Source organism: Miscanthus floridulus, chromosome 5, assembly GCF_019320115.1.
Source record: "Miscanthus floridulus cultivar M001 chromosome 5, ASM1932011v1, whole genome shotgun sequence".
Classification (NCBI taxonomy): Eukaryota; Viridiplantae; Streptophyta; class Magnoliopsida; order Poales; family Poaceae; genus Miscanthus; species Miscanthus floridulus.
The window spans coordinates 36,315,155-36,332,353 of NC_089584.1; the positions used below are offsets into that span (position 1 = coordinate 36,315,155).

At 43.1% G+C, this 17,199-nt stretch overlaps 2 protein-coding genes across 5 annotated transcripts; both read right to left on the reverse strand.

The window, feature by feature from the left end:
• Window positions 1-363: 363 nt before the first annotated feature.
• Window positions 364-10,306, reverse strand: LOC136451956 (COP9 signalosome complex subunit 2). 4 transcript variants are annotated; one of them, XR_010758688.1, is made up of 13 exons: window positions 10,157-10,306; window positions 9,961-10,053; window positions 8,387-8,465; window positions 7,108-7,348; window positions 6,955-7,029; window positions 6,728-6,862; window positions 5,787-5,974; window positions 5,595-5,663; window positions 5,428-5,518; window positions 5,178-5,312; window positions 4,697-4,809; window positions 4,398-4,607; window positions 364-528 (listed from the first exon to the last, which is right to left on the reverse strand). XR_010758688.1 is itself a non-coding variant. In XM_066452633.1 (12 exons), the coding sequence occupies exons 1-12, from the start codon at window positions 10,164-10,166 to the stop codon at window positions 4,517-4,519; spliced, it is 1,320 nt and encodes a 439-aa protein (XP_066308730.1). In that variant the 5' UTR covers window positions 10,167-10,306; the 3' UTR covers window positions 4,136-4,516. The 4 variants fall into 4 exon arrangements, 1 of the variants encoding a protein (XP_066308730.1); XR_010758689.1 differs by lacking the exon at window positions 364-528 and adding an exon at window positions 4,136-4,276; XR_010758687.1 differs by lacking the exon at window positions 364-528 and adding an exon at window positions 4,136-4,285.
• Window positions 10,307-14,442: 4,136 nt separating this feature from the next.
• Window positions 14,443-16,852, reverse strand: LOC136449835 (magnesium-protoporphyrin IX monomethyl ester [oxidative] cyclase, chloroplastic). The gene is made up of 5 exons (XM_066450031.1): window positions 16,292-16,852; window positions 16,129-16,193; window positions 15,419-15,746; window positions 15,232-15,330; window positions 14,443-15,008 (listed from the first exon to the last, which is right to left on the reverse strand). The coding sequence occupies exons 1-5, from the start codon at window positions 16,772-16,774 to the stop codon at window positions 14,745-14,747; spliced, it is 1,239 nt and encodes a 412-aa protein (XP_066306128.1). The 5' UTR covers window positions 16,775-16,852; the 3' UTR covers window positions 14,443-14,744.
• Window positions 16,853-17,199: the final 347 nt, after the last annotated feature.

The following is a 17,199-nucleotide window of genomic DNA, read 5'->3' on the forward strand; positions in this document are numbered from 1 at the left end:
TTTAGTGTTAGAAAATTTATAGAAATTTTGTTTTAACTTAGAAAAACATGAAACTAGTTTCATGGTTTTTTTTTCCAAAAATCATGCTCTACCTTTTTATTACTTACTTAGAGTTATTGAATCTTATATGTTCTCCTAAAATTTAAAACTAGTAAATAATAGATGATGCACACATAGACAAATCCTAGTAGACTGTATCGTGAATCGCCGTGCAATCCACTGTGCAAACTACAAAATATGTTTCCTCAACAGCAATGTCTAGCTTAACCGGTCGAGACAATGCCGAAAAATTCCAAATGAAAAATATAATTCAAGGTATGATTGCATATTAACATGTATCATGTGGTTTACCTTTGTAGCAGCATTGTCTTCTTCAAGAGACATCACAATGACGATGTGTGTACGCTCATTGAACCATCAGCAGTAGTCGCCATGCGACTTCTTAGACTCTAGACCAACGTCTACTACTTGGACCAAAACATCTGGATGGATGCGACCACTTCCTCGTTCATTGTCACCGTCGTAACTCTGCGCATGCACAGAGAGCACATGATCAAGCAGGAAGGCAGTTTGGATGGTCTCGGGATGCCCAACTACATCCATCTCACAAAAATATGCTCTATATTATAGTTCCTAACTCTGAAAAAACATACATAATGATTTTAGAAAAAAAAGTATGCAGCTAGTTTCATTTTTTTATTTAAAAACGAATTTTCTATGACTTTTTAACTTTAAATAAGATTTTAGTATTTTAAATGTATATTTATGCTGAAAAAATATTTGAATATTTTTTGAAAAAAATATTTCTATAACTTTTTTATAAAATTAAAATCCCTAAGCTATCGCGAAAGTCCAATTTACCTCTCTCATGGCTGACGTGGTGCCACGTAGGACGACTGATGTGGCACCACATAAGCTAAAATCACTTTGAAAACCGCTCAGTGAGGTAAATATGACTTTCTTGTTGAGCAGCGCATCAGCGAAAACCACTTTGAGAACCACTTCAATAGTTCGAGGAGCGCAAACATCTGATTTTCTAGTTGAAGAAGGTGAACCGGATTACTGCAATAGTTGAGAGAGGTCAGGATGACTTTTTTTTGGTAATGCTCTGGTCAGGACGTCCGATCTTCCGGACGTTGCGTTCGCGGGCCGCGGCACTAGCAAAACAGTCCAACTGGCGTATCCCCTTGTCCACTCACCTCTAAACTTATCTTGTTGCTCCATTTTCCAGAAGGCTCTCCACCGCAGCGCCACAAAATCATGCTCCACCGTGATTGCGCTCCACAATGCAACTATGGGGTTCCTCATCTGGACGTCAGACTCACCATCCCCCCCCCCCACCACCGAGTCCGTAATCCATGGTGCCCCATGGCCAACCACTGCCCCAGCCCGATTCGTGTCAAGGCTGCGATGTCCCCTGGGTGGTCTGCCGACGATGCGAAGCTCCATCGATGGGCTCGAAGAAACGGAGGGCGGCTCCGCTCTAGCCGCCGCCCCATTGCGCCCCTTGGCCGGTCCGTAGCTGCCCCCTGCTCAGTCCGCTCCAAGGCTACAGTGTCCCTTGGCTGGTCCACCGAAAACGCAAAGCTCCATCGTTGGGCTCAAAGAAACGGAGGGCAACTCTGCTCCGGCCGCCGCGCTCGACGGCTATCGCGCCCCCTGGTTGGTCGCTCCGCGCAGCCAGCAAGCACTAGACCGACGAACTTCACACGTCGACGAACCTTCATTTCTCCCCAGCAGCAAAGAGATATTGCACTGAAAGCGCATGTTGCAAGCGTACATTTCAAATGTTTCAGATGTTTTAGATATGTTGCAAGTGTTTTATACGGATGCTACAAAAGTAGACCGGGATGTTGCATTTGTTGCAATGATTTGTACATGTATGTTGCAAGCGTCTGTTACCAATGTTTTATCTGTTTTTTCAGACGTATGTTGCAAATGTGTTTATCTATATGTTGCATATGTTCCACACATATGTTGCAAGTGTTTTATCTGAATGTTGCGTATGTTTTGCTATGGTTTTAGGTGTTTTTCAGGTGTTTCTTGTGAGTATTTCATCTGTTTTCTCTTATATATTGCAAGTGTTGCATCTGGATGTTTTAAAAGTAGATCTGGTGTTGCACTTGTTGCTATAGCTATACACGCATGTTTCAGACGCATGTTTTAAGTGTTTCATCTGTTTTAGATATATGTTGCAAGTGTTTCATTTGGATATTTTAAAAGTAGATATCAGGGAAGCACATATTGCTGCTTCTAGTGCGCCACCGTATGTCACCGTGCCGTCGTGGGTCACCGCATCACGCGCCTGGTGGTGGTGGTGCTGCTGCTGCGTGCTTGCAAGCATGTGAAACAAAGCAAGCTTGGGGTGGTCCCCGCGCATGCGTGGGCCAGCGCAGCCTCTAGAGCGGGATGGGTGCGTCAAGCGCGGGTTCGGAAGCACCATCTGATGCTAGCGCGCTGGATCGGACGTCCGATCACTACCAAGTCCTTTTTCATCCAAGACTATCATTGCATACAAGTCCTCGGTGTGGAGTTGAACGGCGGTATCTTGCGGATGAAAGTGGGCTCTTACGGGCTTAGTAGTCTGGCCCATTAAACGACTGCAGTTGATCCACATAGTAAGTCACAAATCACCTGATCTACGTACTCTCTTCGTCCTGTAGTATAGTACATTCTAGCATTTAAAATTTGTTCTCAAATATAAGGCATTCTAAAGGACAAAAACTAGATTTACATTAAATACTTTCTATTTATCAACCAATCACCATTAATCACATTAGTGATAGCGTTTGATTAGAAAATTAAATGAAAATATATGCGTCTTTTATATCCTTTTAATTTATTTTAAAAATTTTAGAATATACTATATTACAAGATAGATCAAGTAAGTTACAAAGGCGGCTTGGCAGGTTGCAGTAACTACCCCGCCTACTAGTTAGTTAGCTGCCGGCGTCTGTTATGGATAACTTTTTTTTTTTGAAATTTGACACAGAGAGGTAATCCTGCTCGAGGACGATCTTTTTTTTTCATGTGCTTGAGGACGACTTGACGAGTGATGTATACTCTCTTTGTCAACAGAAAAATATAATTCTCGTTTTTCAAGAAATCAAAATAATCCAAACAACAACAATATAGCATTTTAGTCCCAAGCAAGTTAGGATAGGCTAGAGTTAAAAACCCACCAAAAGCCTCAAGTCACGGTTCAAGCACTTCAATAGCTGTTTTTCAAGCACTCATATTTAAACATAGATCTCTAGGTATATCCTAAGCTTTCAAATTTCTTTTTATTGCCCCCATGTCAATTTTGGCCTTTCTATACCTCTCCTCATATTATTAGCTTGACTTGGGACTCCACAATGCAATAGTGCCTCTAGAGATTTTCTTTAGACATAGTCAAACCACCTCAACCGATGTTGGACAAGCTTTTCTTCAATTGGTGTTACCTCTAGGCGATCACGTATATCATCATTCTGAACTCGATCCATTTTTATGTGACCGCAAATCCATCGCAACATATGCATTTCTACAACACTCAATTGTTGAACATGTCAAATCTTTGTAACATTATGCTCCATACAACATAGCCGGTCTAATCGCCGTTCTATAGAACTTGCCTTTTAGCTTTTGTGGTACCCTCTTGTCATAAATCAAACAATTTAAACTTTTATTAAATTTATATAAAAAGTACAAACATTTATGATACAAAGTAAGCATCATTAGATTAGTTATAGAATATATTTTGATAATAAATTTATTTAGAGATATAAATACTAATAATATTTGCTATAAACTTAATCAAACTTGATTTTTTTTTACTAAAATATATCCCATAATTGCATTTTTTTTTTTTTTTGCAGACGAAGGCAGTAAACAGGAGGGTTCGTTCCACCACTGAGATGAAGCCCACACGCATAGGGAACGAGATCAACAGTAAAAGGCACCAGCAACATGTTCAGCCGTGCCTGCGCTCACCTCACCTCACCTCACCTCACCGCCAACCAGTGACAAAAGCAAGCCTGACAGGCAACCACTAGTTGAGATGTAAACACGAACGCTATCCCTCTCTGCCTAATAAGATTGCCCTATGCGTTAACACTTAAGCCCCACCACTTCACCAACGCATCTACTCTCAACCTGCAACTTAAACCAAACTTGTTCAATTCTGGTTCAGCGTGTGCTGGAAGGTACAGACCGTCATCGCTGCAACCGCAATGCAATCAAAAAACAACCAGGACATCGTCATATGTTTCCCCCTCTGACAACTGGTTTTCGACCACTGTCAAGTCTTGCACACCAAAACACCAGATTCAGTTCAGAGACAACCTCCTAGTCAATATAACTGAAGAAAGCGAATATAAATCCACCAGATCAAGCGCTTACATGGACATTTCACTTACCCGGATCCAGGATTCTACTTCAAGCGTTGCCAGACAGTTCTTTGCAGTTGCCCTCAAATCCCCAAAACAGGCTATCAACAATTCTAGGTGTGCAGAGCATACAGCAGCCACCATCCGTCTCATCCAACTCTGTTGGACAATGTTTGGTAAATGGACTTCAGCTGAGTATTCCACTTGTCGATGGCATTGTACTTCCTCATCCCCTTGGACCTGCATGAAGCCAAACAAATCAATATCTGAATCTGAGCACAAAATATAGTATTACTAAAGTAACGGGAAAATTGAGTAGGGGGCTACACCTTTCTCCACGCTCTAGTAGCTTGTTGACCTGATCTATGTGGCCTTGGATACGGTTGTCCAGGATGAGTGATACCAACAGCTGCTCGACATCCTTCTCCGGGAAATTGAGTTCCTAAATGCAGATATTGATCAGATAATTAGTGCCATCAATCACTGTAAACTTAGTTCCTAAATGCAGATGATGGTCGAATAATTCCTGCCACTAGACACCATAAAAATACATGCTGAGGAAAGACTGAAGTGCCTTGCAGGATAGTGAAGACTGAAGAACATATTGTGCCACATGAGTGAAGCATACAAGCATGTTTTCAATTTAGCTGCAGTGGAGGAATATAATACGAAGCCCACATGATCTAATCATCTATGCGACTTCTGGTAGAGCAGAGATTTTTTTACATTTATACAGGAGGGTCAGTAAGAAGTGTCCAACTAAATATTCTCGGTTGTCATTATTGTGGACTTGCAAGAGTAAATATCTACCTGTGAAATGAATGGTATCCTGATTCGAGTATATGGTTTAATAAGCTTGAGCAGCACTTGGGTTCTGATGTTCTTCAACAAGTCCTCAATATAGTTACGGATAAAAGGATCGTCCATTATTGTTCTTCTATTACTCTGCAAAAAAAAAAAAAAAAAAAAAAAAAAAAAAATGGCAACAATTGCATTAGTACATAGAACATAGAAAATGAAGAGCTAAAAAAATTCTGAAGAAATAAGCGTAGATGCTTACCTTCAGGATCTTTTCAAATTCCATGATGTCATTCTTCTGGTACGCTGCAATCAGGTTTGTCATTGCAAGGATTTCAGGATCATTCTTGTACCTGCAAGCATTCGAATTTTCAGGGTGCGAAGGAAATCAAGCTACAAGATTTACGCGGGGATCATCAATTGTCTTACGGCTTGGCCTCTTGTCCATCAAAAGGATTCACTTCAGATTCCATCAACATATTGGCAAGGACAAGATATCTAAAGCACAGAAAAAAACAAAAAAAAGTATTTGTTGATATGTATCACAGAGTGTTCTAAAACTTATGTACCTATGAACTAAGGTCAGAAATAACTGTAAGAAGTTTAAATAAGTATAAGTACTTTAGGCATTGGATTCTCCGTGGATTGCCTGCTTCATCATAGTTCTTGAAAGCTTCAAAGAAATCAGTCGCAGCCTCAGCCCACTGCCTCTCAGCCATATGCATCTTCCCACCACACTCACGAATTATACCCATGATTCTTGGGTGAGGTATCGCTGATTTGATGGAAAGAGCCCTTTGATACAATTCCTGCACCAGCAATTCACTTCAGATTCAAATTAAGCACTTCAAGCAAACAACAATGTAAAGCAGGATTTTTGCACTGAATACACAACACTAAATAAATAAATGACATACTAGGACAGAAAAAAAGCAATAGGGTAGAAACTACAATTATCAATCTTCAGGATCCAAGGCTTAAAAAGAAGAAAAGAAGAGATTGTCCTTTTTATCCTACGAATGCTGGTGTACAGAACATATTACTATCATAAAGAAGTGAAACATTCTCCAATAAATTGAGGTAAGCTCAGTACTCTATCCAATTTCAGCTGTGGATAGCTAAATATTCTACCAGATTTAACATAGAATTCCATTCAATTTCAGGTAGCATAAGCATAACCCTTCCCCAGACCCCGCACAGAGCGGGAGCTCTCTGCACTGGGTACGCCCCTTTTATAAGCATACAATTAGTATGTGGCAATTATTCTTACAAGTTACAACAGTAATGTACTAGATATATCACGTCCCTTTTTAAGCTAAGAGTGAAGAAATCCTTTTATGAAACAAGAGAACAAATATGAAGTTAGTATGTAATTGCATCTAGGGCTTTACATACACAGGAAGAAAAAACCAGATGGAGTAATTGAAAGCCACAATAAAGTGGAGAATAATAGAATAATGATTTTTCAGAAACATACGGCATCACAATTCACAACGATAATTTAACTTAAGATATTACCCAACAAAGAGTCACTTGCAAATAGGCAAACAAGGATGCCTTACCTTAAGCTTTTTATTATTCTTTGTTTCAGTGTACATTTGGATTTCAATAGCATAGACTTCCAAAAGCTGTGTGCCTTTCTTTTGATCATCAGAACCATCTTCCCTTTGGCAAGATTTATGGAGCTCCTTCAATATCTGCCAGTAAGAATGTAATTTAATAATACAGTTTAATATTACAGGCAAACTTATTGCATCAAAGACAATGAATAAAGAAGTGATCCAAGGACCTTGCTCATGCGACCGTATTCGCCCATATCAAACCAAATTTTGCAAAGCTTCAAGTTTGTCTTGAACCATAATCTCTGTACAGCAAATAAAAAAGGTATAAAGAACCGTTCAGCACATAAATTTTTTTTCTCATATAATGCAACAAATTTGACCTCATTTTTTGCTTCTTCAAGCGCTCTCAGTGTTGTCTGGTAGAACTCTTGCAGAAGATTAAAGTTCTGACTAGCTGATCCAGAAACAAAATCCATTATGTTGTTTATACATTTCTCGCTGTAGTTCCGGGTGACAGCAGATTTTATGTATGTTAACATCTCTCTATAGGCATCCATCATTTCTTTGTATTTCCCCAGCTTATAGTAAAGCTTGACAGTTTGTTTAAGAGCTTTAAATCCCCTATAAAGATAAAATTACAGAGTAAAGCATCAGAAGTGAAAAGAAAAAAATTATGGTGGAATAATAAATAATACATCTGCCTTCACACAAAAAAAAGTGGCTGAAAAAACAATGTTTAATCATAATATATAACTAAAAAGTACCCAGGTTAGAGGAATTGAATCTTTTAACTTCAATAGAAACTTAGAGCACAGTGCAACATGCAGTAATGTTCATGAAACATGTTTCAACAAAGATTTGTTCATAACCAGTACATGTTAAAACAGGGGAACCACAATCAGGCAGTCAATCAATAAACAATTAAGCAGATATTTTGCCAACCAAGCAAATCTAAAATCCTTCAATTCCTCAGGGTTTCACTGGAACCTAAGCAACTTCAAGTTGGTTTCTATGTTTCAGACCTCCTTTCCTTTTCCACATTTTTTCTCCAATTGAACCAAGTCCGCTCCAAGTCAATTTAAACATGAGTTAAAAGCAGGCTTAATGCAATCCTGTCCTATCAGCCGATCGAGCCCAATTCCAATACCACAGTTGTAAATAAAAAAATCATATTCTAACAGTAACCTTTGCACAGCTAAGTACAGCAGCTCACATCATTGAAGTACATATGTCCTTGAGATTTACATCATGAAAAATTGCAGAGAATCATGAAGCACGAAAGCATTCTGTAGCAACAAATATTAATTTGGCCCACAAGATTATTTAGAGATGTCCTGGTCAACTGCATTTGAGAACATGTACTTTTGTAAGGCTCATCTTAGATCCTTTACTTCAGGAGAAGGCCCAAAGTAAAAAAATGAAGGCTAGTGAAAAATAGTTTGCATACATAAGTATCCAAACCATCTCAGTATGAGAACTCTTGAGTTTTTCAATCTTATATTGATAAGAATAGTTTACCACCTATATTAGATTGGGTTTTGGTTTACTCAATGTTCACCAAGATGATCAATACACTTTAGCATTCATACTGTCCCAGGAACAGCATAAGCAAATCAGACAGAATAGAATGTTAAATAGATTGATTTCTGATACACTTACCATTCAGCCTTTTCAGGCTCCATACTGACTACTTGATCAAAACCAGCAAGTGCACCCTCTGGGTCTGTCTCGACCAAACCTGCAGAAAGATAGTAATAGCATTTACCATTTTGTATTCCTTTAACCTCACAATGTATGCATTCTTCAGTCTAATCACACATATCAAAGAATAGCTACTGTTCCATGAACTAAAAGAGGAAGCACTAGCTGTAATAACTAACATTTGACTTCTAAAGAAAACAAGTCTGTTAGACGTTTTGAGCAAATGCTGATGTAGATCAAATTCATTAGTTACAAGAAACTGTAGATTGCAGAAAATATGAATTTAGGGCTCTGCCTCCCACAATCTTCATATAATATATAAGTTATGACTAACAAACCTCTATATGACATGAAGAGCTATATAACACTTTACGTAAAAAAGATAGCTCTAAGGAACAACAGAGATAAACTGTCAAGTAAATCTTGCATATACAGAAGCAATCCGTGAGATTAGTGGCATGCCGTTCGCATTGAAGGCCAGACACAGTCACACATTAATCCTTGAAGCACAAAGGGTCAAAGGTCCAAGAATCATCCCGTAAATTATTTACCTATCAGACTCATAATTTCTATTCAAGAATGTTCAATGTCATAGATGAATTAACTAATAACAATAAAAAAAGAGAAGCTTCCTCGCACACATGGTAGAATACTGTTTCAGATCAGATGCCAAAACAACGAGATGAAGGCATGAAGCATGTGACAGAATCTGACTCAGACTGAACTATCTAAAGCACTGAAAATTTATGTTGACTTCCTTACCTTTTCATGCTTCAAAATATGCATGAAGGCATGCTATTACTAATGTCTAAAATGTGATCTGACTCTTAGAATTTAGAAGTGTTCTCTTAGGCAGCCACTGAAGTTGGCTAGCCAATTTTTCCCGCATGGGCGGCCACCTAGGCCCACATATTGCCAATCAGATGCTAGTCCAGCTGCCCGACTAAATGCCCAAGGTGAGAATGATTTTTTTTTTCGGTAACGAACAAAAACATATGTCATGTATTTGGTGTTCCTGTGCAGTAGCTTTTTTTAGTTGTATACTTGTATATATAAAGTAAGATTCTGCATGAACCAAATTTTAATTGTTAGCTACACAGGAGACAGCAGCATTAAAAGAGCACACGTGCTGCTCGCCTAGTTAGCACAATAGCGGTGCCTCCTTGTCACAGTTGTGTGCCACCATGCAAAGAAAACTCGAACGAACAACAAATGGGCAAATACGACACCCCCAGCATTCGCCCTTAATTAATTTGCCTTTATATCACCAACGACAATTGTGACCCTAAAATAAGGCTATAAGCATGTCTTCAGCCTCCTCATCTTAATCTTTTCTCACCTAAGAAAATAATTTTCCCCCACCAAAGGAATGAGGCATAGCTAAATTGGCAAGAGCAAAAAAAATGTGGTATCCATCCATCAGGGAATGCGAATGTGCAACAAAAAAAAAGTATAGCATAGTTCGGTCGCGCTCGTTTCTGACTTCCTGAGAAATCACCCGACTCGCAAGTCGAAGGAGAAGAAGTTCCAACCTTTGGAGTTGTAATACTGGTTCTCGATGTCGACGTCCTGCTCCTCAGGCTCTTCGTCCGAGTACTCGAACCCGTAATCCTCCATGTCCGCATCTAATCATCATAACATCCACGATCAGGAAAAACTATCCGCAATACAACAAGGGATAGAGAATATGGAAAACCTAAGCGCACGAATTGCAGGGGGCGCGATTACCTGAGCCCATGGTGGCGGCGACGGGGTAAGCAGGGGGCGCGAGGGCTAGGGTTTGAAGGAGGTGAGGGGTTTGTGCCTTTGTTGCGCCTCGCGGAGAACAGATGGAGATGGGACGACACGCGAGAGGGGACGGAAGCCAGAACAATTTCACGTATAGGCCCCTGTGAAAATATCAGGCTACAAGGCCCACGCCACTCCGGTGTCCGAGGTTGGAACTTGGAAGTGTTATCTTTTTTTCCCCCCTTTTATTTCTTTCCTTTTACTATTTTTTATATATTTTTTAATTTAACACTATTTACAGTTATTTATAATGTTTAATTTAAAAATAATATTTTATAGATATATGCCCGTATATTATACCGAGGTTATGATTTTTTAGATTGTATCTTACTCTCTCCGTTCCAAATTATAAGTCGCTTTGACTTTTTTTTGTACATCTATTTTGTTAGATGCATAGCAAAATGGATGTACCCAAAAAGTTAAAGCGACTTATAATTTAGAACGGATGGAGTAGTAATCAAACGAGGACGCCTGACACTCCGGGGACTTCATATCGGACGAGGACACGTGGATTCGGTCTTCATATCAGAACTGGGTAGGACGTAGATGCGTAAGCGCCGAGTGGAGGATCATTCATATTGGACACGGACGTGTAAGCATAGAACAAGTCTTTTTAGGTGTAGGGAAAGAGGAGGCGTCCACTTTGGGCACCTTAGTAGCCTACATCTTTTGTGCTAACTTGTTTATCTTATGCATTACAAAAATAGCTTCTTGCTTTCTTCGACTTCCTCCACCCATCTTGCTCTATGCGTTCTGCCTCGCCGCCCTTACCTTTGCAAGCAAGTACCTTTCGGACTCATCACCTCCTTCTAATCCACCGCTAGCGCCGAGCAAACACCATTTTGCATCCTTCACAGAAGCGCATTGATGCTCTCTCATCACCTGTCACCACCCGTGGTTGTAGCCTCCCTAATACCTTCCCTTTAGGCCCTCTGCAGTGTGTTCTAGGAGTAGCCCTTGAAACAGAGGCAGAATGTTAGAGCACTGCTCCCTACACTGCAGGTACCGATGCCCAATTGTCCGGTGCTAAGACTGTCTTCAAGACCTAAACACGACACCCATTGTCGGTTTTGATTTTTTTAAGCCTCTTATCTGGTACAGTTGTAGCATCTGTTCATGCACAGATACACACACTTATGCTACGCACGCACACCACCACACACACCACATGTGCACTACTAGATCTACAACTACACATAGATAACAACCGCGTCCTTCTTGCCGAGACCATCCATGGCTTCGTAGACGACGGGCATCTGTTCATGCACAGATACACACACTCACGCTACGCACGCACACCACATGTGCACTACTAGATCTACAACTACACACAGATAACAATTGTGTCCTTCTTGAGATCACCGAGACCATACATAGCTTCGTAGATGACGAACACGTCGCAATTCCATTGTAGCTCCACGCGAAAGAGGTTGCTGATATGTATTTTGAGGAAAACCCCCGATGGAAAATCACGCGCCGAGCAAGGCTCGAACGCCCGACCGGTGGCGTCCGCACCCGGAGCGCTCACCAACCGAGCTACGGCTCGGTTCCCTGCCGGTTTTGAGCTATGCACGGGAAAAGGTAATGCACCCATAACTCAGCCCTCTCCAACAGCCACGCAAAAGCAGAGCCCATCCCGAAGCAAAGGACGACCGCACGGCGAGGACGCCGCCGAGCTGCCTACCTCGCGCCGCCGTGGCCTCGACGTTCACCCGCGCCACGGCCTCCTACACGGGCGCCTCCACCACCCCCACGTCCCGTACCGCCCGACCAGGTCCCTGCCCGGGCGCAGGAACGCGCGGTGGAGCCAGAGAAGGAAGGTGGCGGCGGACCGCACGACGAGCTCGATTTGGGGACAGGAAAGCTCGATTCGGCGGTGGGAAAAGTCGATTCGGAGGCGGGGAAGCTCGATTTGGGCGCCGGGAGGCTCGATTTGGGCTCCTGCGAGCTGGAGAAGAAGGCCGACGGAGGTCGTGCTTGCCGGCTTGCTCGTGCTCGTGCTTGCCGGTGTGCTCATGCTTGTGCTTGCCGGCGTGCGCGTGAAGGCCGGTGTGCTTGTGCTTGCCCGCCGTTGCTCGTCTGCTGCTGGTGCTTGCCAGCATGCTCGTGCTAGCCGACGGAGGTTGCGTGCTCCTGCGTGCTAGTGAAGGCTAGCGTGCTCCTGCGTGCTCGTGCTTGCCGGCAGAGGCTCCTGCGTGCTCGCGCGTGCTTGTGCTTGCCAGCGGAGGCTCCTGCGTGCTCGCGTGCGTGCTTGCAATGGAGGCCGCGGCGGGGGATCCGGTGGTTGCCGGTGGAGGTCGCGTGCTCGCGTGCTTGCCGATGGAGGTCGCGTGCGTGCTTGCGTGTGTGCTCGTGTGCTTGCCGGTGGAGGTCGCGCGCGGAGAAGAAGGTGTAGCAAACTCCGCTCGGAGATTTGTGCAGCGAGGAGAGAGGCAACGCTTTTTTTTCGTTTCGTTTGGGCTGGTAGGCAAAATACGTGGCGGGGTTGACTTGCCTATTGGAGCCGGTGTTTGCAGCCTGTTTGGTTGGGCTTACGGATTATAAGCTGAAATAATATTTTTCTCTCACACTAAACTAGCCAGTAGTAAATAATCTACGATTGTTTACGACCAGATCAACAGGCTGTTGATAGGAAAAACACTGTGCGAAATTTTTTGGTCTGGAAAGGTGGGGAGCGGAGCAAGTTCAAGCTCCGGTTCCAACTTAATAAAAAAGTATATGTTTGCATGAGGCAGAGAGAGAAAAGAGAGACACGCAGTACTGACTAGTGAGCCCTGGAGAGAAAAGGCTGAACATGCCCATTATCATGCGTGGGACCCATTTATGTGAGTTCAGCCATCTCCGTTGTGGAGGGCTTTATTAGACTTAGCAGCCATAAAAACCTTCTTTTTCATGTCCTAACTTAAAATTTAATAAAAACCTTCTTTTTCATGTCCTAACTTAAAATTTAATCATAACACTAGTCTAGAGCTTGTGAAGTTTCAGTTGGAGAGGTCATTAAATTTGGTGTGTCTTGATTTTTTTCTTCACACATCGTCTATCCCTTCCCCTTTTTGCTCCAAATCTAGATATCTCTCGTTGAGCTAAACTGGGAGCTCTTTCAATTTAGAAAATACACTTCGACTGTTGGTGTTTTCTTTGTTGAAGGTACCGTATCATATAGAATTACAATATGAACTCACTAGCTAACAAAAGGAGTGCTAACTTCCTTTCCCCTTTAGGCTCCGTTCGGTTAGCCGATCTGACGCGAGGAAGCATTCCGGACATGAAAATCTTATATAAATTAAAGAATGATTCCGGGCTGGAATACTTCCGGGGACTCATTCCCCAGGAAGCGAACGGGCCCTTAGGCTCCGTTCGGTTACCCTGGAACGGGCCGTTCCGCACGAGGAACGGTTCCAGCATTATAGAGATCAGTGAAGAAACAATCCGACCAGGAATCAATCCCATACAACCGAACGAGGTCTGATGGGGATGCTTGGCATACTCAATCTCAGGGTTTCCCTAGAATTACTCAGCCTAATTTAGTAATTTCTACAAACTTTTGGAACTGGTTCCATGGGCGCAATATTAAAGCTATTTCATTGAGCATTTTTTGCATTAATTTAGACTAATACACATAAGCCTTAATCATTTTATCGTTATTTTACAAACATCAATCAGGCATAGATTTCAAGGCTACAGCATTGTCTAATAAGGCCATATATATATATATATCTCTTATAAATACCCAAAAAGTTGCAAGAAACGGTGGCTATAGCCTCAAAAGCAATATACAAGTGCCATTGGACGGACACTCTTATATCATGTGTATCAATTCAATTTAGTTACATTAAACATATGCATTTTTATCTACCAGTGTTTTATAAAAAAAAATATATATATATATATCCGTGGTTTAACAACAATACAAATGGTAGAGTTTCCGCATAAATCTCAGAGTATGATTATAATGAAAGGAGATAAGAGGGGTTGACCGTGTTAGTATCGACAAACTTCTACCACGATTTTCTTACAAATGCTTCTAGATAATTGTCACTTATGATGCATGACATTGCTAAAATAAAAGGATATATGTAAAAATTCACATGGTACAACCTCCAAACGCTGTTAAATGGTTTTCTAGTGTGACACAATCAACCAAATGTGCTGGATACATTCATCATGCTAGTTCGACGTTCCATGGTTGCTAAGTAACTGCGCCGAGGCCATATGTGATACAGTCGTTGATCATATAAAGGTCTGTGTGCTTTTGCTTCATTAGCAGTACAACAACTTCGGACGCTCCCTTCTGTTGGAAAACTGGAACGCTCGCTTCTGATGCAGTTCACTGTCACTTACATGGAGATACCACACAACAAAAACTTGCCAAGCTTTATGTTGCCGAAGTCTCAGTATTTTACAGACGAACACAAGAAGATGCAGATCCTCTAACCATCCAGCACTTTCACCATTCAAGGCCCCTTAGGGAGAAAGCACCAACTTGTCTTTTGGGGTGAATAATTCGAAGACAAATCTTTCTACAGAATCAGTAAACAAGCTGGGGCTCAAATTCAGCAAAATCAACTGAGCCAGACTCGATGGGGGGCATGAGGTATGCAGCAATGATCTCAGACACCAGAGCGGCAATGAGAGGAATCCTCTTCAGGTTCTTCACTAGGGGAATGTCATCAGATTCTCCGATAGCAATGATCTTCTCGTTGATCACAACCATCCTGTCAAGCTTCCTCTTGAATTCAGGGTTCTCGACATCCAGAACAGCAGGGAAGATCCTCGCTGTTGTACGGTTGGTCTGCACAGGTACGCACGTTTTTACATTGTCAGTAGCAGCCTTAATTCACACCAACATTTCTAGAAGCAATTCATAGATTCTCCTAAACGTCGATGAACTATAACAAGCTTCATGTGTATTCCTAATCTTTTGTTAGGACATTATTGCGATATTCAGCATTGTTCAGATAAAAAGTATGAAATATAGTAAACAGGTGGAAATGAAATGATAAACTCATTTATACCTCAATGATCACATGCATGTCAAATTCTTTGGTGTTCAGACCAATTCCCTCATAGAATGCAGTGCGTTGGCAGTCATTCAGGTACATGGTCACATACACCTGCAAAAGGTCATGTAACACTAACTATCCGGAGACACAGCCTTTGGAGTTAATCGATCTATATAACAAAAGAAGAGCTTTAAATTACCGAGAGGCAGAAGAATCGTGACCAGAGCTTGGCCTTCCAGTCATTGAGGAACTGCGGCTGAGCCTTGAGCAGGGCAGAGAAGAAGTCACCATGCCTGTTCTCGTCCTGGCACCAGTTCTCGAAGTACTTGAAGATGGGGTACACCTGGTACTCTGGGTTCGCCTTGAGGTGCCTGAAGATGGTGATGTACCTCCAGTACCCAATCTTCTCAGACAGGTAGGTGGCATAGAAGATGAACTTGGGCTTGAAGAAGGTGTACTTCCTAGCCTTGGTCAAGAACCCCAGGTCCAGTGCCAAGTTGAAGTCAGACAACCCCTTGTTCAAGAACCTAGACAGCGCAAATCACAAGAAACTTTCAGCTGAATTTCTCCATGCCTCCTATAGCCTCAAATTGGACACCATAAGGATAACATGCATGGCTGGATTCTTATGGACAGTTGCTGGAAGCAACCCCCAATGCATTGACCTAACTACTTCATTGGCAATGAGTATTTTGTTAGCTCATGTAACCAGGCTGGTTTAAATTGAGGCAGCAGCAAACTTAGAATACCTACATTCCTTGTCCAATTGAGGTAGCAGCACCGGCATAAGTTTTCATGAGACAGACAGACAATTGCATTTCCTAATCTTTATAAGTGAAGAATGCATTTTTTGGCTACTAATCGCACGCATTGTTGTGTAGGATGACTGAAAAGAGATAAGGTGCGTACCCAGCATGGCGCGCCTCGTCCCTGGACATGAGCGAGAAGATCTCCGCCACGACCGGGTTAGTTTTCTGCAGAGGAAAAGCAGGGCATCAGCACACGCCCGCCAGGTGGTCAAGGAAATGCACGAGGCGAGACGAGGCAAGCAAAGAAAGAAGCGGGAAGGAACCTTGAGCCTGCGGCCGAGCTCCTTGTAGAGGAGGAATCCGGAGAACTCGGCGGTGCAGGAGCGCTCGAGGAACTCGACAAAGATCTGGCGGAGCGGGCCCTCCATCTTGTCGGCGGCGGCCTTGAACTCGGGGTTGCGCACAAAATGGGTCTGGTTGTAGTCCGTCTTGAACTCCTGCAGCAGCGCGTCGAACTCCGCCTGGTTGAGCTGCTTGTTAATCTCGGCGTTGAAGAGGCGCTCCATCTCGTCGAAGTCGGTGGTGTAGAAGCGGGGCGTCAGCAGCGTCTCCTGGATCTCCGTCTTGCCCCGCTTCTTGGGGCCCGAGGACTTGGGCGGCGCGGCGGCCGCGGCGGAGGCGGACACGCGGAAGCGGACCACGGAGCGCCGCGGCGCGAGGGGCAGGCCGGCAGCGGCGAGGCCGCCGCGGTGGCGGTGCGTCGCGGCGGGGTTGAGGAGCGAGAGCTCCATGGCGGAGGAGGCCATTGGTGGCGACGGACGGGACGGGCGGTGTGGCGAGGACTGGGCGGCGGGAGCGAGCTCTAGTTCAGGGAGGCGGCGTATATGACGCTCATGCTGCGGCGGCCGCGTGCTGACATGGCAGCGGGGATTGGGATTGCGAGCGGTAGATAAGGTGGCGATGAGGTGTAATCCGGGGCTTCTAATCGCCGCGCGCCATGTGTGAGTGTGAGGGAGCCCAATCTAGCCGCACGCTCTTCGCCGTATCTTTCTCCCTCTCTCTCATGATTTTCCCTTTCTCTCTTCTTTTTCTTATGATGAAATGTTCGAAGCCACATGTTTTGTTGGCGGGAACAAATGGTTGGTTCAGGTTGTTCTTGCAATTCATGAAGCGCGCGCAGCCTTTTTTTGAAGAAAAAGATCAATAATAAGACAGGACAAGGAGTGCATCT